Source organism: Oncorhynchus mykiss, chromosome 8 (genome assembly GCF_057628025.1).
Source record: "Oncorhynchus mykiss isolate SJ-2025 chromosome 8, ASM5762802v1, whole genome shotgun sequence".
Taxonomy (NCBI): domain Eukaryota; kingdom Metazoa; phylum Chordata; class Actinopteri; order Salmoniformes; family Salmonidae; genus Oncorhynchus; species Oncorhynchus mykiss.
This window is the reverse complement of record NC_143029.1, coordinates 11,267,143-11,289,613: the sequence shown is the minus strand read 5'-3', so window position 1 is coordinate 11,289,613 and position 22,471 is coordinate 11,267,143. Positions and strand designations below refer to the sequence as shown.

At 43.6% G+C, this 22,471-nt stretch overlaps 1 protein-coding gene across 3 annotated transcripts; it reads left to right on the top strand.

The window, feature by feature from the left end:
- Window positions 1-6,995: 6,995 nt before the first annotated feature.
- mycn (MYCN proto-oncogene, bHLH transcription factor) lies at window positions 6,996-13,679 on the top strand. Of its 3 annotated transcripts, none has more exons than XM_021611495.3 (3): window positions 6,996-7,151; window positions 7,536-8,226; window positions 11,434-13,679. In XM_021611495.3, the coding sequence occupies exons 2-3, from the start codon at window positions 7,557-7,559 to the stop codon at window positions 12,231-12,233; spliced, it is 1,470 nt and encodes a 489-aa protein (XP_021467170.3). In that variant the 5' UTR covers window positions 6,996-7,151; window positions 7,536-7,556; the 3' UTR covers window positions 12,234-13,679. The 3 variants fall into 3 exon arrangements, with proteins under 3 accessions (XP_021467170.3, XP_021467171.3, XP_090039214.1); XM_021611496.3 differs by having other exon boundaries at window positions 7,007-7,151; window positions 11,437-13,679; XM_090183088.1 differs by lacking the exons at window positions 6,996-7,151; window positions 7,536-8,226 and adding an exon at window positions 8,457-8,692.
- The last annotated feature ends 8,792 nt before the right edge of the window (window positions 13,680-22,471 follow it).

Sequence of the window (22,471 nt, the reverse complement as noted above, 5' to 3'; positions counted from 1 at the left end):
CGGAGTGGGAGGCCCCGGTGCACAACTTCGCAAGAGGACAAGTACATTAGAGTGTCTAGTTTGAGAAACAGAGGCCTCACAAGTCCTCAACTGGCAGCTTGATTAAATAGTACCCGCAAAACACGAGTCTCAACGTCAACAGTGAAGAGGCTGGGATGCTGGCCTTCTAGGCAGTTCCTCTGTCCAGTGTCTGTGATTTTGCCCATCTTAATATTTTATTTTTATTGGCCAGTCTGAGATATGGATTTTTCTATGCATGTCTGCCCAGAAGGCCAGCATCCCAGAGGCGCCTCTTCACTGTTGAAGTTGAGACTGTGGGTACTATTTAATGAATATGCCTTTTGTGGACTTGTGAAGTGTCTGTTTCTCAAACTAGACACCCTAACGTACTTGTCCTCTTGCTCAGTTGTGCACCGGGGCCTCCCACTCCTCTTTCTGTTCTGGTTAGAGACCGTTTGCGCTGTTTGGTGAAGGGAGTAGTACACAGCATTGTACGAAATCTTCAGTTTCTTAGCAATTTCTTGCATGGAATAGCCTTCATTTCTCAGAACAAGACCAGACTGACAAGTTTCAGAAGAAAGTTATTTGTTTCTGGACATTTTCAGCCTGTAATCGAACCCACAAATGCTGATGCTCCAGATACTCAACTAGTCTAAAGAAGGCCAGTTTTATTGCTTCTTTAATCAGAACACAGTTTAACTCTGCTAACATAATTGCTAAATGGTTTTCTAATGATCAATTAGCCTTTTAAAATGATAAACTTGGATTAGCTAACACAACCTGCCATTGAAACACGGGAGGGATGGTTGCTGACAATGTAAGCCTATATAGATATTCCATTTAAAATCAGCTGTTTCCAGCTACAATAGTCATTTACAACATTAACAATGTCTACACTGTATTTCGGATCAACTTGATGTTATTTTAATGGACAAAAAATGTGTTTTCTTTAAAAAACAAGGACATTTCTAAGTGACCCCCAAACTTTTGAATGGTACTGTATATTTGCAAAAAATAATAATAATCTGTTTTTGCTTTTTCATTTATGAGTATTGTGTGTAGATTGATGAGGGGACAAAAACATTTAATCCATGTTATAATAAGGCTGTAATGTAACAAATGTGGAAAAGGTCAAGGGGTCTGAGTACTTTCCAAATGAACTATAGCCTAGTTAATTTGATTTTGTTTAAATTGAAGTGTAAATGGTGCTGGAATAGCGGAGGCAGTGCTCCTGTTGTCTTTGTGCTGACTTGCGGTAACTCTGTGATTCTAAATCAGTAGTTGTTTAGTAAACTGTCGACAACATTAACTCGCTTGACCATGCTGCAGGTGATATAACTGTTTGTATACAATATTTGCTTTGGGGACTTCACTGGACAGATGCTGCTCTCCGGTTTTGTGATGAAACATTTGTGTGTGTGTAGTTGAATTTCTTCCACCACTGTGTAACTGGTGTCTTTTTGTTGTCAGGGCCTTATCATATATCATGGTGGTGTATGAACAAATGGGTTATAGAGTAAACAACGCAGTTATCACAACATAGGTTGCATTATGACCTTTTCACTGGCATGACTTCCTCAGTGGTTTTACCCACATGCCGCTACTGGTTCCACATTGCATTTATTATCTACAAAAAAGTAAGACGTGTTTTTTATTATATTGCTGCTCTACAAGCTCGTCAGCTAGTTAACGTTTGCTCTGGTTCGACGTTAAACCAACTCGGAAGTTCAAAGAAATTCAAAGTTCCTCCATAAAAGCCGCCCCTCCATAGGTATAACTCTGCGGGCCTAATTCAGACAATATACATCATAGGTACAACTCTGTGGGCCTAATTCAGACAATATACGTCATAGGTACAATTCTGTGGGCCTAATTCAGACAATATACGTCATAGGTATAACTCTGTGGGCCTAATTCAGACAATATACGTCATAGGTATAACTCTGTGGGCCTATTTCAGACAATATACGTCACAGGTACAATTCTGTGGGCCTAATTCAGACAATATACATCATAGGTACAACTCTGTGGGCCTAATTCAGACAATATACATCATAGGTACAACTCTGTGGGCCTAATTCAGACAATATACGTCATAGCAAGATTCGCTTCAAGGCAAGCTCCCTCTTTCCTCTCTCCTCACCCTCAAAATTTCAGTTGCATCTCTCACCCTACACTGTAACACTATGTGTGTGTTTTTGCCTTTCATTATGATTCAAACATGCTGTTATGGCTAAATACAATTGGCTCTTAACGACTTTCCTATACAGATTAAATCGCTTACCCTCTCCACAGCATGCTGCTCTATCCGCACTGGTTGGTGAAGTCATTTAATGTTGAGCTAAATGTAAAAAATACAGATATTTCAGAAGTTTAAAAAGGAACAAAAAGCAACCATATTTTGTTTATTTTGCTGGTCGGAAAAGTGGAACGGAACGGGAAAAAAAATGCTTAGGCTCAGAATGAAACGATTGGAAAATAATTTTGGTTCCAACCCTTGATATCTATCATATAAAATATGTCCACAAGCAATAGTGTACTTTATAGGGCCTCTGAATTGTGATATTAAATGTCAAACACCTCCTCCAAACTGTATTCCTAGGAAGATGGTCATTGAAAAAACAAAAGCAATGTCAAAAGTGTGAATCAGTTCCAACCTGAGCTTTTATTCGAAAAGCTAAATCTTTTACAAAAATGGTTTGAGACCAGGTTGCCTAAGAACCGCACATTCTTAATGATGACGAAGAAGAAACGTTCAACATTTTGGTGTGTGTGTGTGTGTGTGTGTGTGTGTGTGTGTGTGTGTGTGTGTGTGTGTGTGTGTGTGTGTGTGTGTGTGTGGCAGCTATCAAAAGTAATGCACGATTTAGGGAATAGGGTGTTAGGGAATAGGGTGTTAGGAAACAGGGTGTTAGGGAACAAGGTGTTAGGGAATAGGGTGTTAGGGAACAGGGTGTTAGGGAACAGGGTGTTAGGGAACAGGTTGTTAGGGAATAGGGTGTTAGGGAACAGGGTGTTAGGGAACAGGGTGTTAGGGAATAGGGTGTTAGGGAATAGGGTGTTAGGGAACAGGGTGTTAGGGAATAGGGTGTTAGGGAACAGGGTGTTAGGGAATAGGGTGTTAGGGAATAGGGTGTTAGGGAATAGGGTGTTAGGAAACAGGGTGTTAGGGAATAGGGTGTTAGGGAATAGGGTGTTAGGGAATAGGGTGTTAGGGAACAGGGTGTTAGGGAACAGGGTGTTAGGGAATAGGGTGTTAGGGAATAGGGTGTTAGAGAACAAGGTGTTAGGGAATAGGGTGTTAGGGAACAGGGTGTTAGGGAATAGGGTGTTAGAGAACAGGGTGTTAGGGAATAGGGTGTTAGGGAACAGGGTGTTAGAGAATAGGGAATTTGGGCAGCACCCTCGGTCTCTCTCTCTTCTTATCATCCCTGCCGGATGACAAGTCATTGGCTTTTTTAAAGTTTTTCCTTCCAAACACGGTGACTTATGAGTCTTTTATCCAAACTGGCCCAATTGCTTAACCACAAGCCAACCCCCCTCTCTATCCACTCTCTAAACCCTGAGCAAAAATGCTGCTCACAAACATGGCCAGTGTCTTAGTCTCTGTCTGGACATAACTGTCCAGTTCCACTTGGTTAGAGAATTATATTAACATTCAATATGGAAGTGTTTCTGTTTATTTGATTTATTTATATTTTTAGTGTGTGTTTGTGGCAGATGGACACAACTGGACCACAGTTGTACCATATAAACATGTAACTTTAGTTTACTCTCTGATTATTTACTCTCTCCCTCTCATCTCTCCCTTACTCGTCCTCTCTTTCTCTCTTCACTCTCTCTGCTCCCTCTCCCTACCTCTCTCATCTCTCCCTCTGTCTGTCTTTCTCTCTTCTCTCTCTCTGCTCCCTCTCCCTCCCTCTCTCATCTCTCCCTGTCTTTCTTCTCTCTCTCCCTCTCCCTCCCTCTCTCATCTCTCTGTATTTACAACAGTGTTTGTTCTTCACTGGTTGCCCTTTTCTTGTGGCAACAGGTCACAAATCGTGCTGCTGTGATTGCTCTAGGGCAATGGTGTCTAGATGGAATTTGTATTTGTGGTCCTGGCGACTGAACCTTTTTTGGAACACCATTATTTTTGTCTTACAGATATTTACTGTCAGGGCCCAAGTTCTGACAGAATCTGTGTAGAAGATCTAGGTGCTGCTGTAGGCCCTCCTTGGTTGGGGACAGATCTAGGTGCTGCTGTAGGCCCTCCTTGGTTGGGGACAGAAGCACCAGATCATCAGTAGACATTTGATTTCAGATTCTAGTGAGGTGAGGGTGAGGCCTGGTGTTGCAGACTCTTCTAGTGCTCACGTCAATTCATTGATATATTTGTTGAAGAGGGTGTGGCTTAAGCTGCATCCCTGTCACACCCCACGGCCCTGTGGAAAGAAATATGTTTTTTTTAACCAATTTTAACCACACACTTGTTGTTTGTGTTCATGGATTTTATAATGTTGTATATTTTTCCCCCAACACCACTTTCCTCTCTCTCCCCCTGTCTTTCTCTCTTTTCTCTCTCGCTCTCTGCTCCCTCTCACTCCCTTTCTCATCTCTCCCTCTCTCTCTCTTCGCTCCCTCCCTCCCTCCCTTCTCCATCTCTCTCTCTCAGTTTCTCCCTACCTCCCTTCTCCATGTTTCCCTCCCTCTCTCCCTCCTTCTTTTCTCCCTCATTCTCTCTCTCATCGCTCCCTTCCTCCCTCTACTTCCCTCCCCATCTCTTTCTCCCTACCTCCCTTCTCCATGTCTCACTCCCTCTCTCTCCCTCCTCCCTCTCATCGCTCCCTTCCTACCTCTACCACCCTCCCTCCCCCTTTTAGTTTCTCCCTACCTCCCTTCTCCATGTCTCCCTCCCTCTCTCTCCCTCCTTCTCTCTCTCATCGCTCCCTTCCTACCTCTACCTCCCTCCCCATCTCTCTCTCCCTCTTAGTTTCTCCTTACCTCCCTTCTCCATGTCTCCCTCCCTCTCTCCCTCCTTCTCTCTCTCATCTCTCACTATCCTACCTCTACCTCCCTCCCTTCCCCATGTCTCTCTCTCTTTCTCTTAGTTATTACTCCCTCTCTCTGACACAGGAAGCAGTTCCTATGGGTCACAGGAAAACAAGGGCGAACATCTCATCGAAGCTCCCGTCCAGTCTTCCTTGTCCCAATCCCAGGGAACCGGTGTTCGAGGTGGTATTGGTATTCCCAGGAGATGCCCTGCACCTCCCAAACAGATCCCAGTTCCCACTCTTCTTGCTCTGATAGCAGCTGCTGGTCTTTACCATCCCTCCCATCTTCCACCACTGGTTCTGATAACAACCCGTCAACAATATAACCGCTTGACTTGACTGCATGGGATTATAGTCTAGTAGTAGTAGAATGGCTCAGTGGTTTAAAAGATAAAATATAGATATGTAGGCCTGTGTACATGTCTTTTTCTGTAATCACATATATAAAGGTCTTCTTTTACTGCTTCTGATTAAAAACCTATCCACTATATCAAAGCTTGACTGCATAGGACTCGTTTCACAGTGGACACAAAAGACATGTAGACATATTTACGTTTCTTTTTCGATATCCTCTTTGTCATTTCGGTTAGAACAAACATGTTCGTTTGGTTGTAAAGTAAACAGAACAGTTTCTCTCAAGAAGTCGATAGGGAATATGCTGTATCTGTGCCCGTGCCAATGCGCCGCCCGTGCGCGTAATTACAGATACATTTTCGTCAAACCTGTTATTAGAGTAAGGGAATGGGATGACTGCAGGCTACATTAACCGCTGCCAGTGGAGTTACGTTACAACCCCTGAGCGCAGCTGATTCTGCTCGCCCTGGACATGTGTAGACAAAGAAGACAAAGAATAATATAATGGTAGGTTTAAATCCTATCAACTCAATGTATGGATGTGTTTAATCGGTAGCATATAATGATAGGTTTAACGCGTAGCCAATCAGCTCAATGTATGGATGTGTTTAATCAGTAGCCAATAGTAGTTAAAAATAACAGGTTCATACTTTATCTTCATTATAAGGAACAACAAATGGTTCGACAATTCACCGCAGATAACATACACCAGCGATTAATTGTATTGATGCGTTCAACCTCCTGTTATCCTGTGTCCGCGTGAGGGCGCAGTGATACCGACTCTTTGATCATTCTATGCGGTTATCTCAATGCCCCCAGACAATAGTGAGAGTTGAGTTCAGCTCCAGCATTGAGTAGTGTGCCAAGACATCGTGACTTTCCTAATAACAAGACAGTATAAACCGTGCTTCTACATCTGCATTGCTTGCTGTTTGGGGGTTTTAGACTGGGTTTCTGAATAAACACATTGTGACATCGGCTGATGCAAAAAGGGCTTTATAAATACATTTGATTGATTGAGTATAAGACATGATATGATTATCTTTAAACAAATAGCAGGCCTACTTCCCCCATCAAAACGCTATGGTTGCTGGGTAACAAACCATTGTCATATATTAGTGGAGCCTTTATACATAAAATAAAGTCTATATCCTATGCATTTGTCCACAATTTTCCCCGAACAGTTTCTGAAAAGGGAAAGAAATTCGCCATAATGGAGGCTCAGGGATGATAATATAATATATATTCTTTGGAGGGGTAATGGAGCCCGTCGCAGGCTATATGAGGGTTTCCACTAGTTACCACAACCACAAATTTATAAAAATGAAATGTGCTTTTTTGTATTCATTTAAGGTTAGGGTTAGGTATACGGATAGAAGTGTGTTTAAAGTAAGGGTTCATGTTAGGCTTAGGTTTAAAATCACATTTTAAGAAGATACATTTTTGAAATTGCGAGGTTTTTGACTTTGTGGCAGTGGTAACTAGTGACGACCCTATAGGAGCCGACACAGCCAGCCCGTCCGCCTCACGCCGCAGTCTACCACACTCACCACGCCCCTAAGTGGGTGGAGTCTTCCCTCCAACTCAGAGAGAGGTTTGAGGGACGGCTATAACACTCCATAGCCCAGCACAATGCGTGTCAGAGATCTGTCTGTGCGACACAAGAGTAGATGTGTGCTCCTAATCTAGTTTATCACTGAACTGCGAGAGAGAGAGAGAGATTCTACAAAACACGACTCACACAACAACATCAGTCAACGCGAGGTGAGCATCTTTCAATATTTGGGTGAAAGTGTCGCTTACTTTATTTGACTCCGGGTTTTTTCTCTATATATTGACTCTAAAATGGTCATCCTTAATTTTAAAACGAATTGAATTGTCATGTGACTTTAACATAGATATGTTTTTAATAGTTATTATAATTGCCCACTGTGGTATTATTGTGTGAATAATGCCAAGAAGAGTGTAAAACTGACTTTCCACACATTTTACGCGCACTGGCCTCTGTGCTTTCCAATGGATCTGTAAGACTTTTAGGACTGACTGTAGAATGTTGTGCATAAGGTGTTAGGTATCTGGTCTTTTCGATAGGAACTTTATGTCGGTGTGTGTCTTATTCCATTGTGTCTAAACTATCCCTCTTTGCAGGATTTCCAAGTGTTGGATAAAATGCCGGCGATTATAGGTAAAAATTCCGACATGGAGTTCGACTCTCTACAACCCTGCTTCTACCCGGGCGAGGATGACTTCTATTTCTGCGGTCCCGACTCTGCGCCACCCGGAGAGGACATCTGGAAGAAATTCGAGTTGCTGCCCACGCCGCCCCTCTCCCCGAGCCGAGCGGCGCTACCGGGGGAGCTGGCCTTCGCGTCCGGGGGAGACAGAGGCGACTCGGCAGCAGGTCCCATGGGTTTTGGATTAGGCGACCCGCTGGGCTGCGACTGGGCTTCAGAGCTCCTGTTCCTGCCCGAAGACGATATTTGGGGCGCGTCGGACGGAGACCTGTTCGGCGGCTGCTCCGCTTTGGATAGTAACCCCAACTCCATTATCATTCAGGACTGTATGTGGAGCGGCTTCTCGGCCAGGGAAAAGCTCCAGAGGGTGGTCACAGAAAAGCTAGGCAAAGCCATCTCCACCGCGGCTGCCTGTGGAGTTAGTAAAAATGTCACTACCGCCGCGGCCATCACAACCAAGGCGCCGGAGCTGAGTGTGGACCCCACGATAGTCTTCCCTTTCCCCATCAACAAAAGAAACGGTAGCAGCAGCAGCAGATGTCCACCTGGGACGGCCCCCGCCACTACTGCCCACTGTAGCGCAGAGGAAACTCCGAGCGACTCCGGTAAGCAGATACCTTTGGCGAGGATGAATGCGCACAATAGCTTTTGTTTTGGTTACAGTGCCCACAGTACAACAGCATATACCCTAATAACACAATACTCATCCACCTACCCTGTTTTATTTTGTTGAATTGACGTCATTCTGCTACATTATTGTTATTATTATTATTAGGCTAGTGCTAATTGGGGTGATTGAAAGTTCATATGACAGCACAGAATCGGATTACGTAGTTACGTTCCACATGCCGGCAGTAAATGGTGGTGGCAGTGCGTGAGAGGGTTTATGTAATAGGCAGGCGCTTCATCCGGCAGATAGCTGTAAAATTGGAGGATTGTGTGTATTACGGATTTAGACCCAGTCGGCATCTAACAAAAAGACACCGAACAACTCAACAGACGGGTAATGTAGGCTCTACTTGACGCCTCCGCGCAGGTAGACGTACAGAAGTAAACGGATTTATTGATAAGGTTCGTTGGAGGCTATGATTAAGCACTTTACGCAATGATTTGGAAATACCTAGGGCTCCATAGGTGTGGAATTGCTTAGGCCTAATTCAATGTTCAACCCGGGTAAACTAGACGTCATTTTGTAAAATGCCATTTATAGCGACTATTGTGTTCGGTGTTGAGGATGTGTGTGGGTGTGGTTTGTGAAGGGGGTCGGTCGATAACAACAAAGTGGACAATAAAACCTTTGTAATAACAGGATAATAGGTTCTTCGAACATTCTTAAATGGTCCAACTTCGTTGAGCATACATGTATCGTTTGGCAACTACCATGAAAGTCTGGTAGGCCAACGAAAAACACGTGAGTCTTTACTATAGTTCTTTGTGGCGCGTCTGTGAAACGGTAGTAAAAAAATACTTCCAACTTGGCAGCGCCGCCTCGAGGCTCGAGCTATAGTGCTTTGCCAAAACACACCCCCTTTGACCGGACCGCGGGGAAAGAAAGAGAGCTGGAGAGAAGAGGAGGGGGAGGGCCCATTTTCTTTAGGGGGCTGACAGCTTTGAACAGGCGCTCCCATCTCGACAGCTGTCTCTCTGGCGCCGCTCCACCGCCTCCCCCCGCTGCCCCGCCAGCCTGGAGATAAAAAAAAAAACATTTGCTAGGGCCTCTTCTGACGCTGGCAGTGTTAAGTCGCGTCTCTCTCTCTTTTATCCGAGCTTACCTCACCATAAAATAGAATAGTAGACACACCACATGCTTGAAAGGCAGCTACAGACGGTGTCTATAGATACCATCAGATATCCTCTCCATGTTAAATACCTATAGGCACATAATAGGCATTTGGCCCCCAATATCAGATAGAGGAATGGCTCAAGAATCAAATGCTGACACATAAAACACTTATTAGATAGCCTACAGTATTATAGCCTTCAGTATGATAGCCTACAGTAGGACAATTTGCAGTATGATAGCCTACAGTATGATAGCTTGCATTATGATAGCCTTCAGTATGATAGCTTGCAGTATGATAGCCTACAGTATGATAGCTTGCAGTATGATAGCCTTCAGTATGATAGCTTGCAGTATGATAGCTTGCAGTATGATAGCCTACAGTATACCTGGAAGCCAAAGGCACCTGTGACATGTGTATCTGTGACACCAATGAATGATACATGTCAATAGTTTAAAGTGGCTCCCTCGCTTCACCCTCTCGTCTTCATCTGCACTGATCTTTTGGAAAACCAGGTGTTGGCTTTCACCAGACCATCTCTTTCACATCATTGCAGGATGAGGAAAGGAGACGAGGAGAGGATGCCACTTTATACTATTGACATCTACCCCTAGAGATAGACTCACTAGTACCACCTACACACTTTCCCCCTGAGCCAAATATCATATTGCCCAGACTGTCTCAGCTTCACATGTGGTCTGTCTAGAGAGAGAGTGGGAGAAAATAGGAGAGAGAAAAGAGGAGGGGAGAGGTTGGGAAAAGAGGAGAGGAGAGGGGGAAAAGAGGAGGAGAGGCCAGACATCCCCATAACCACCCAGCTGAGGACCTGTGGTGTGGTTGTGTTTTGATTCCCGTGCCAACTTCTCAGTGTGTGTGAGAGAGAGAGAGACTGTCTTCCTTCTCAGTGTGTGAGAGAGAGAGAGACTGTCTCCCTTCTCAGTGTGTGTGAGAGAGAGAGAGAGAGAGAGACTGACTTCCTTCTCAGTGTGTGTGAGAGAGAGACTGTCTCCCTATCTCCCTTCTCAGTGTGTGTGAGAGAGAGAGAGACTGCCTCCCGAGGGTTTGGCCGTGAGAAGTGGGTTACAGTAAGCTGTAAAATGACTCACTGCTTTATGAACGACTGAGCTGATAATGATAGCTGTTTTCACAAAGGCATTTTAACTGGGGCTGCTGGCCTCAATCACCTGCCGCTTCACGATCCACCACTTCCTCTTCTTACAGCTTCAAAGAGGCCTGCGCATGATTATTTATATTCCTTTATTTGTATTACATGATAAGTCTTCTGATAAGTCACGGCTGTAATGTCTTGGCTCAGGTGTACTAAAGATAAAGAAGCCGGTAAATATTGAAAAAGGTCAACTTACTTTTTTTGAAACACCTCAAGATAAAACTGATCAGGAATATGACTGTTAAATGCTTTGCATATCTCGTTTCATCATCACTAACTGCCTAACTGGGGATGTCAGAACCTTTTCAAGAGAGAGTGAACAGGGACACCACTCAAACATTCAAACTGTAGACGATAAAGATGAGCAGGAATAGCCTGAAAAACTAGAACGAATCCAGCTTGTCTACAAGATGAAGCATGTAAAAAGCCTGTGGGCCAGATTAGTGACTGACAGTCAGCAATAAGAGAGTTGAGCAATGCTCTCACTTTTCCCACACACGCATGCTCACACACACACACACACACACACACACACACACACACACACACACACACACACACACACACGTGAGCCCATCTCATATGTAGATACTCTATTCTATACTATCTATTGCATCTTAGCCTATGCCGCTCTGACACTGCTCATCCATGTATTTATATATTCTTATTCAATTTCTTTACACAGGTAGAATTGTTAGATATTGCTGCACTGTCGGAACTAGAAGCACAAGCATTTCGCTACACTCACATCTGCTAACCATGTGTATGTGACCAATTAATTGTGAGCAACATAGGTGACATAGTTCCCGCAGTTGACTAGTCAGAACGATTAACCAACTCACACTTCTTGTTTCCTTTCCCAGAAGAAGATGATGAAGATGATGACGAAGATGAGGAGGAAGATGAGGAGGAGGACGATGACGACTCAGACGGCGAAGAGATCGATGTGGTCACAGTGGAGAAGCGGCGTGGCTTGTCGCCAATGGCGACTGGCACGGTCACCATCTCGGTGCGGTCGAAGACGGGCACCGCTTCTGGGGCTGTGGTCTCATCTGGTGTTGTGAGCCGATTCGTCAGCAACCGGGGGTCTGCGGGGTCAAACTGTCATGGGCAGGAGTTGATCCTCAAGCGGAGCTCGGTCCACCAGCAGCAGCACAACTACGCCGCTCCCTCGCCGTACGCCTCTGACGACGACCACGCGCCCCCCTCCAAGAAACACAAGTCATCTAACGCTCCTCGTCAATACTCCCGTGCCACCTCTTCATCATCATCGCCATCATCCTCGACGTTCTGCGGCTCCCTGACCGTGCCATCATCAACAATGCTGGGTTCTAGATCCAAACGCCACACCAGCGGTGCCAGTAGCCCACGGGGCGGCTCCTCCGGTAACTCCGACTCCGAAGACTCCGAACGGCGGCGAAACCACAATATCCTGGAACGCCAGCGGCGCAACGACCTGCGCTCAAGTTTCCTCACGCTCCGCGATCATGTGCCCGAACTGGCGAGGAACGAGAAGGCGGCCAAGGTGCTGATCTTGAAGAAAGCGGCGGAGTATGTGTCCTCGCTGGAGACGGATGAACTGCGGCTGACTCAGGAGAAGGACAGGCTGCAGGCACGGAGGCACCAGCTAATGAAGCGACTCGAGCAGGCCAGGACTTGCTAAGACTTTTTAGTGGCACATGACGCACACACACACACACACACACACACACACACACACACACACACACACACACACACACACACACACACACACACACAGAGACATAGACACACACAGATATAAAAAAATGCTTTTCTTAAAACTGCATTGTTGGTTAAGGGCTTGTAAGTAAGCATTTGACTGTAAGGTTGTATTCGGCGCATGTAACAAATAAAATTTGATTTGATATATACACACGGACATAGACACATACACACACACACATACACACACACATATATATACACTCAGACACACCCAGATGACCCCTCTCCCCCTCGCTTTGTCTCAACTTATATATATGTACACACACACACACACAAACACGTGAGCGACAAATGACGGGGTGGACGGGACATTCACTGACGCCACTTTTTTTGCACATTTGTTGACGTTAAGAATGTTGAGGGTTCTACGTTTTTCAATCCGGTCACATTGGGAAGAAGGAAAGAAGAGAATGGAACGAGGGAGGAGAAGGGAGAGGGGTCCTCTCTCTATTTCTTATTGTTTCTTGTTTCTTGTTGTACTCAATGTGACACTTATAGCCCTAACCCAAACCAGGTGACTTTCAAAGGGGTCTTGTTCATGAGGGCACATCGTGGCAAAATGTTTTGCAACGGAAAGTGAAAATAAGCATTTCTAAATGGACACGATCAGGTATTCCCTCTCAGTTTCATTCCATTTTGCTCCATTGTGTGCCTAATGAATACACACTGGGCATAGCGTCAGAGTTGGTTGGAGAGTTCAAAGTTCACACTTAGTAGCAGAAAATGCTTTCTACGCCTTCACAGCTGCAAACAGAAGACACCTGTACACCAGGAAACCGCGGTATAATGTGCACCTTGCTAGCCGACACTTTTGTAAATAACAGTACTGTAAATAACAGACAAATACACTCAGAATCTGCCTTGTTTTATATACATTTTTATCTTTGAGTTTTTATACATTTTCTGTCCAAAAGCTGCCAATAACTAGACTGGAAACTTTATTAAAGAAGTACTGCAATGCCTCGAGGGCAACAAAACTTTGTAATATAAAACGTCCCCCCCCCCTGCTTTGTATTGTACCATGATTCCAATTCTACACCTTTATGACCCTTTAGTGTGACTGTGATACATACTACATTTGATAGTTATATTTTCGTACGGAAAATGAGTTCTCGGTAGATATCTCTTTATCTCGTCCTTTTTTTTCTTTCTCTCTCTTATCAAAAAATGTGTTCTACCATCTTTTCCTTTCTCTTTATTTCTCCCCATTTGTTTAAGTATTTGTAACTGTCGGGTGCATAGACCTTTCTGGGTGAACGGATATAAGGTTTTTTCTTCGTTCATATAATTTACATGTAGTGCTCCAACTCAGCACTTTGAAATACCTCATTTTGACAAATAAATAGACATTGAAAATAAACACCTCTGTGTGTGGACATGAGTCATTCGTCGCCACTGATACTGTGAACTACACATCAGTGGAAGTATTTAAATATCTCTGTCTTTTTGTATGTCTCTCTTTCTGACTCACTCACTCACTCACTTTAAATTCAAGAAGCTTTATTGTCATGAAAAATGTGAGAAGTAACATTGCCAAAGCAAACATGTAGTAGAATATAAATCAATACCAGGTTTGTGTACTGTTTCTCTCCATCTGTCTGTCTGAGTAGGGGTTGTATCATTAAAGGTCAATTCCACCACTTTTCAACCTCAGTTTCATTTATCTCCAGCACAATACCAGTGTCAACATATGTGAAAACAACGCATTTCTACATTTTGTAGAAAGAAATATAAAGAAATGAAAGAATTTGAAAAACAATTATTTTTTTAAACTATGAGACACGCTGGGACGTGGGGAGCAAGACAATACCCTCCCTCGAGCTAAAAAGTAGTTGTAGGTTTTGAAAATCAGTTTTTCTTACATTTAATCCTACCCTGTGATGTCACAGAGAAGCATTTTTTTAGGACTTTTCTTCTCTTTTTAAAACACAGATCATAGAAACGCCTAGTTTTCACGTGTGGACACTGGTATGGTGCGGGAGATAATGAAAATTGGTGGAATTGCCCTTTAAGAGCCCCATCAAGCTCCTATCTTACCATCTCTGTTTATTTGACTGCCCTGACAGACTAGTGTCTGTCTCTCAAAGGGAAAAGAGCTGAGTCCTTAGAATCCATTGCCTCAGCAATCTATATAAATCTCACCACAACCACTCGCACACACACTTCAAGTGGATATGAACACACACACACACACACTCTGCTCTTCCAAAATCTTTTGCCACCGTTGCCATGGAAACTGGTGCAGCTGCGGAGTGGCAGGCAGCGAGCGTGAGTGAGTGTTTTGATTTATTTGTGTGTGTGTGTGTTCGGTGTGCATGTGTGTATTTCTCTGTTTTAGTGTGTGCATGTGATTTCTGTGTCCCTGCTCATGTGTGGCCTGTCTACTGATCTCTCTTCCCTCCTCTCCACTACAATACCAGAGCAACGCTGTATACTATTTACAAACATCAACCACATGGCTCTCATCCCCTTCTCTTTCCTCCCCCTTCCCCACCCTCTTCTCTCGCCCATCCCTCCTCTCGCCACACTCTACTTCAGCCAGCCACGTGTCACACACACACACACACACACACACCTCTCTCTGGAGTCTAGTCAACACCCTTTCTCTCTGGAGTCTGGTCAACACCCTTTCTCTCTGGAGTCTGGTCAACACCCTTTCTCTCTGGAGTCTGGTCAACACCCTTTCTCTCTGGAATTTTGAGGGCCACTGTCATAAAAAATACATAGCCTACATTGTATATTTATTTATGCCTTTGTGCCCGCTCTCTGTGTCAAGTTATCCCTCTTTGACTAGGAACTGAATGTTCTTGTTGAATTATACTGTCTGGTGGATAACATAACAGGGGTCTGGTGTCTTTGTGTGTGTGTGATCTCAGGGAGTCATCCCCTACCATCTGCTAATGGTTTATATCTTATCCTGCCTGTTTATAAGGTTTAGGGTTAAGGGTTAGGGTTAGGGTTAAGGGTTAGGGTTAAGGGTTAGACCTGCCTGGGTTTATATCTTATCCTGCCTGGTTATAAGGGTTAGGGTTAAGGGTTAAGGGTTAGGGTTAAGGGTTAAGGGTTAGGCCTGGCTGGGTTGATATCTTATCCTGCATGGTTATAAGGGGTAGGGTTAAGGGTTAGGGTTAAGGGTTAGGGTTAAGGGTCAGGGTTAAGGGTTAGACCTGGCTGGGTTTATATCTTATCCTGCCTGGTTATAAGGGTTAGGGTTAAGGGTTAATGGTTAGGGTTAGGGTTAAGGGTTAGGGTTAAGGGTTAAGAGTTAGGGTTAAGGGTTAGACCTGGCTGGGTTTATATCTTATCCTGCATGGTTATAAGGGTTAGGGTTAAGGGTTAAGGGTTAGGGTTAAGGGTTAGGGTTAAGGGTTAGGCCTGGCTGGGTTTATATCTTATCCTGCATGGTTATAAGGGTTAGGGTTAAGGGTTAGGGTTAAGGATTAGACCTGGCTGGGTTTATATCTTATCCTGCCTGGTTATGGGTGAAAACAACCTTTTTGGGGCAATAAACACATACAATTTTATGAGACTGTATGGATTCTGAAAAACAATTATCACAGTTGAGAATTCAAATGGTATAATTCAACTGGTATACATGTCCTAATATGTTATGCACACACACACACACACACACACACACACACACACACACACACACACACACACACACACACACACACACACACACACACACACACACACACACACACACACACACACACACACACACACACACACACACACACACACACACACACACACACACACACACACACACACTGTACCCTCACACTTGTGTCACAGTAAAGCTGCTCTTCTTCCTGACATGAGGTTAATTGTTTATGTTGTGAAGTTGAAGTCCCTGGCCAGCAGTCTCCTGCATTAAGCAGACATATGGCCTGGGCTTCTCCCTGATTAATACACATTATCCCCCTCCCTGCCTGTCTGTCTGCCTGTTGCACTTTTCTCTCTGACTGTCTGTTTGCTTGTCTGTGTCTGTCTGCCTGCCTGTCTCGCTCTCTTTGTAAGCCTGCCTGCCTGCCTGAAACATCTACATTTTAAAAAGTCTAATAATTCCATGTGATATAGTACATCTTCACAATAAATCCATTATTTATTATAGACAGGTCTAAGAAGCATGATATGAAACATGATATGAAGAAAATGTAGTCTATTTCAGAAGAACAGAACAACATACTCTGAGTTGTCCTTATGTTAGCCAAATGGCTGTGGGCTACACTAGTTCATTTAGCAGACAATATTTGCTTAGCATTCCCTGGCATTATTTTATAGTATGAAGAATACAATTTAACAAAGCTGAATAAAATTGAAAGGATATTTTCTCTAAATTATTTGAGGGAGTGAACACGGCTATTCTGTGTTGAGCGGTTAACCAAGAAATAGGTTAACCAAGAAATATGCTTAATTTAGAGTTATTAATGTAACTTTAGTTGTTCTACAAATGTTTGGGCTATATGTTTAGATGCATTGTAAGGCTGCAGGACGCAACTCTAATGATGATTTGAAAAAAGTTGCTTGAAAAGCATGAGCTCTGCTTTGTGTTTTTTGCATAGGCAATACACACTATATCAGTCACTCATTCACAATTTGACAAGCACTTGATAATGTCTAGAATGTCACAGCGGCATCCCCTTTGTGTGGCCGTAATGCACCCTAAAAGAAATCCATGCCTTTTCCGGTCATTGGCCTTTGTGCTCTTCTCTCTGAGTGCTGCGTGCTCCATCACATGACCGGGTCTTTCTCACAGGCTACAAGTGAAGACGGGCACATCGGGGATGCAACTGCTAAACTATTAGGCTATTTCTTCACATTATAAGCGCAGCACTGCCCACATGGTAGTAGGCTATAAGCGTGAATGTTCCATTAGAGGAAAACAGCATTATCAAAAGTGACCGCAAATGCAATTATGCATGTAATGCTTTTACTATAAAGGTGCATTTTTATGGTGAAAATTATCTTCCCCAAACTTGATACTCACGTATGCCAGTTAGGCTCTACTCCCCTTGTAAAGCGGATTAATGTGCTTCATTGTAAGAAGTTATTTGACCACTTTAGTTGTGATACAAACACTAATATATAACTAATATTGAACATATAGGCCTATGGGCTAGTCTACATGAGGTGTGCGACTATGATTCGAAAAAGTTGCAAAAAAAAGCCATTGTTTCTTATGCTGGGCACAAGTGATAATATATTAGTCACAAGTGATAGGGTGATATTGTCACCCATCAGACTATTAATCTTCTCTTTACATATACTAAATAATATATGTGTGAAATTTGGTTTGATTTAGAATGGACAATTATCATGCACCTGTCTCGAAACAGGGGCAGCGGAAAAAATGAATTTCATCTATGCACTTAAATAGCGAATGGGGGACGCTTTTCCCCCGGGTTTATTTTCATGCCAGCCAGCTATACACCTGTTGTAAATATAAGCAATGTGCTTAATATTAGGAAAGTTGAGCAATAAATATAGTAGGCCTAGCCTATAGAAAGCTGATGGGATACTCCTCTTTTTAGTAGAGGCCATCAATCTGTTTTCTTGCGCAATTGCATAGACTATTGGAATGTTTCACAACATGAGCTCATGGGCTCTCATGAAGTGTTTGATTAGATTTTTGAATACATTTGAGTGGATGTCAGAGTGATTAAAGGGACAATAGAGTGCTGAGTGCCAGACAGTTAACAAGTTTAGTAGGCTACAAAGGACCATCAGCAGCATCAGAGCTTGGAGAAGTTTAATTACTGTGACTAAACGATGCATGAAAACACACACAGCGTGCCAGGGTAGTTACTTTTCGTGGGAGTATGTGTCTTACAGGTCCATTTGATACCATTACAACTAGCACCACTGACAACACTGTTTATGTAACCGCTGTGAAATGGCTAGCTAGTTAGCGGGGTGTGCGCTAATAGCGTTTCAATCGGTGACGTCACTCACTCTAATACCTTGAAGTAGCTGTTCAAAGGGCCGGGGCTTTTGTGGAGCAATAGGTAACGATGCTTCGTGGGAGGCAGTTGTTGATGTGTGCAGAGGGTCCCTGGTTCAAGCCCAGGTAGGGGTGAGAAGAGGGACAGATGAAGAACTGTTACATCACTGCTATTGTACTGGAGAGACATGCAATCTGTATACAGCGTGTTAACTGTATATAGTATAGTATAGCAGTATGTTAACTGTATACAGTGTGTTAACTGTATTCAGCATGTTAACTGTATTCAGCATGTTAACTGTATTCAGCATGTTAACTGTATACAGCATGTTAACTGTATTCAGCATGTTAACTGTATTCAGCATGTTAACTGTATTCAGTATGTTAACTGTATTCAGCATGTTAACTGTATTCAGCATGTTAACTGTATTCAGTATGTTAACTGTATACAGCATGTTAACTGTATTCAGCATGTTAACTGTATTCAGCATGTTAACTGTATTCAGCATGTTAACTGTATTCAGCATGTTAACTGTATTCAGCGTGTTAACTGTATTCAGTATGTTAACTGTATTCAGCATGTTAACTGTATACAGTATGTTAACTGTATACAGCATGTTAACTGTATACAGCATGTTAACTGTATACAGTATGTTAACTGTATACAGCATGTTAACTGTATACAGCATGTTAACTGTATACAGTATGTTAACTGTATACAGCATGTTAACTGTATTCAGTATGTTAACTGTATACAGCGTGTGTGTGTGTGTGTATTGTATTCCGCAAGACGTGGCCAACCTCTGCCTAGACAAAGCATGCCCAATGTGCCACAACTGCCTCTGTTTGCCGAGGGCCTTGCCATTGATACCAGGGGGCCAACCATCTGGTGTGGGTCAGGGAAATATAGTCACAGGTGCTGGGGGAGAGTGCGTGCGTGCGTGTGTGTGGTGTGTGTGGTGTGGGGGGGGGGGAAGGATAAGCAGAATAGTGTTAAGGGGGGTGAGGAGAGGTTGTTTGGGGGAGTGCTTTGGTGTGAGGGCTGAGGAGAGAGCTTTGGGGTGAGGGAATGGACACTATGTGGTGAATCAGGGGGGAGAAGGGAGGTGGGGTTTACTCAAGGGTTGCCTGCTGCTGTAGGGGGTAATATGTGGCCCACACAAAGGGCAGTGGAGCTCCAGTAATTACTGAGAACACAGAGGAGAGAGAGAAAGAGAGGGGAAGGGTGGGTGACTGAGAGAGAGGGAGGGAGGGAAAGAAAAGAGAAGGAGGTAGAGAGAGAGAAAAGAAGAGAGGGATGGAAAGAGAGAGGGAGGGAGGCCACTGAGCGTTTGATCAAAATTGACCAGAGTCTGAGGAGATTAGCATACAGATGGTACTGTAGTACCGCCACCAAAACAACGTTCTCCCTTTCTATTTCCCCCCACTCTCTCTCTCTCTCTCTCTCTCTCTCTCTCTCTCTCTCTCTCTCTCTCTCTCTCTCTCTCTCATACACACACATGCAGAGGGGATTAATTGAAAAATCTTTGAATAGCCTTTCAAGTGGATGTTTTGAAGGGAAAAAAAGATGGCCTTGGCAGAGAGAGAGAGGGAGAGAGAGGGAGAGAGAGAGAAACTCTGCATGCAGAATTCTGCAAAAATATCCTCTGCGTACATCGTAAATCACCAAATAATGCATGCAGAGCAGAATTAGGCCGATACCCGCTAATGAACAATATCCAGAACAGAGAAGTTAAATTCTACAACCACGTAAAAGGAAGCGATTCCGAAACCTTCCATAACAAAGCCATTACCTACAGAGACATGAACCTGGAGAAGAGCCCTTAAGCAAGCTTGTCATGGAGCTTTGTTCACAAACACAAACAGACCCCACAGAGCCCCAGGATAGCAATACAATTAGACCCAACCAAATCACGAGAAAACTAAAAGATAATTACTGTGACACATTGGAAAGAATAAAAAAAAACGGAGAAAACGAGAATGCTATTTGGCCCTAAACAGAGAGTACACCGTGACAGAATACCTGACCACTGTGACTGACCCAAACGTAAGGAAAGCTTTAACTATGTACAGAATCAGTGAGCATAGCCTTGCTATTGAGAAAGATCGCCATAGGCAGACCTGGCTCTCAAGAGAAGACAGGCTATGTGCACACTGCCACAAAATTAGGTGGAAAGTGAGCTGCACTTCCTATCCTCCTGCCAAATGTAGGACCATATTAGAGACACATATTTCCCTCAGATTACACAGATCTACAAAGAATTCGAAAACACACCCAATTTGGCATCTTCCCCAATATTTGGAACCAATGACTGATCACACCAATACCCAAAAGCGGAGACACATTTGACACAAAAAAAACAACAAATTGCAGTACGACAGACGACGTATTCACCCTGCACACCTTAATTGACAAACAAACCAAAACAAAACAAAGGGAAAGTCTTCTCATGCTTTGTTGATTTCAAAAAAGCCTTAGACTCAATTTGACATGAGGGTCTGCTATACAAATTGATGGAAAGTGGTGTTGGGGGAAAAACATACAACATTATAAAATCCATGCACACAAACAACAAGTGCACGTTTAAAATTGGCAAAAAACACACATTTCTTTCCACAGGGCTGTAGGATGAAACAGGGATGCAGCTAAAGCCCCACTCTCTTCAACATATAAGTCAACAAATTGGCGAGGGCACTAGAAGAGTCTGCAGCACCAGGCCTCACCCTGCTAGAATCTGAAGTAAAATGTCTACTGATTGCTGATGATCTGGTGCTTCTGTCCGCAACCAAGGAGGGCCTAAAGCAACACCTAGATCTTCTGCACAGATTCTGTCAGACCTGGGCCCTGACAGGAAATCTCAGCAAAAATAGGTCCAGTTGCCAGGATCACGAATAGAAATACCATCTAGACATCGTTACCCTAGAGCACACAAAAAACTATACATACCCCGGCCTAAACATCAGTGCCACAGGTAACTTCCACAAAGCTGTGAACGATCTCAGAGACAAGGTAAGAAGTGCCTTCTATGCCATCAAAAGGAACATAACATTCGACATACCAATTAGGATCTGACTTAAAATAATTGAATCAGTTATAGAATCCATTAGTATGGTTGTGAGGTCTGGGGTCTGCTCACTAACCAATAATTCACAAAATGGGACAAACACCAAATTGAGACTCTGCATGCAGCATTCTGAAAAAATATCTGTGTACAACGTAAAACACCAAATAATGCATGCAGAGCAGAATTAGGATGATACCCGCTGATTATCCATATCCAGAAAAGAGACGTTAAATTCTACAATCACCTAAAAGGAAGTGATTCCCAAAGCTTCCATAACAAAGCCATCACCTACAGAGAGATCAACCTGGAGAAGAGCCCCCTAAGCAAGCTGGTCCCGGGGCCAGTGGTCAGGCAGGCTCAGGGGCAGGCTCAGGGGCAGGCAGAGTGGTCAGGCAGGCAGGATCAGAGTCAGGGGCAGGCAGAGTGGTCAGGCAGGCAGGATCAGAGTCAGGGGCAGGCACTGGTTGACTTGACAAACAAGACGAACTGGCAACAGACAAACAGAGAACACAGGTATAAATACACAGGGGATAATGGGGAAGATGGGCAACACCTGTAGGGGAGTGGAGAAAAACACAAGGACTGGTGAAACAGATCAGGGTGTGAAACTATGTACAGACTCAGTGAGCATAGCCTTACTATTGAGAAAGGCCACCGTAGGCAGATCTGGCTATCAAGAGAAGACAGGCTATGTGCACACTGCCCACAAAATGAGGTGGAAACTGAGCTGCACTTCCTGTGACCATAAAAAAATTGAAAACAAATCCAATTTTGATAAAAATCCTATATCTATTTGGTGAAACACCACAGTGTGCCATCACAGCAGCAAGATTTGTAACCTGTTGCCACAAGAAAAGGGCAACCACTGACCAACACCATTGTAAATACAACCCATATTTATGTTTATTTATTTTCCCTTTTGTGCTTTAACTATTTGCACATCATTACAACACTGTATATAGACATAATATGACATTTGAAATGTCTTCATTCTTTTGGAAGTTTTGTGATTGTTATTTCACTTTGTTTATTATCCACTTCACTTGCTTTGGCATTGTAAACATGTGTTTCCCATGCCTATATAGCCCCTTAAATTGAAATTGAGAGAGAGAGGGAGAGAGAGAGAGAGAGAGA

Coding starts and splice junctions, on each gene's coding strand:
- mycn (XM_021611495.3), top strand. CDS start 7,557: ATGCCGGCGATTATAGGTAAAAATTCCGACATGGAGTTCGACTCTCTA. Junction 8,227..11,433: donor GGAAACTCCGAGCGACTCCG/GTAAGCAGATAC, acceptor TTCCTTTCCCAG/AAGAAGATGATGAAGATGAT.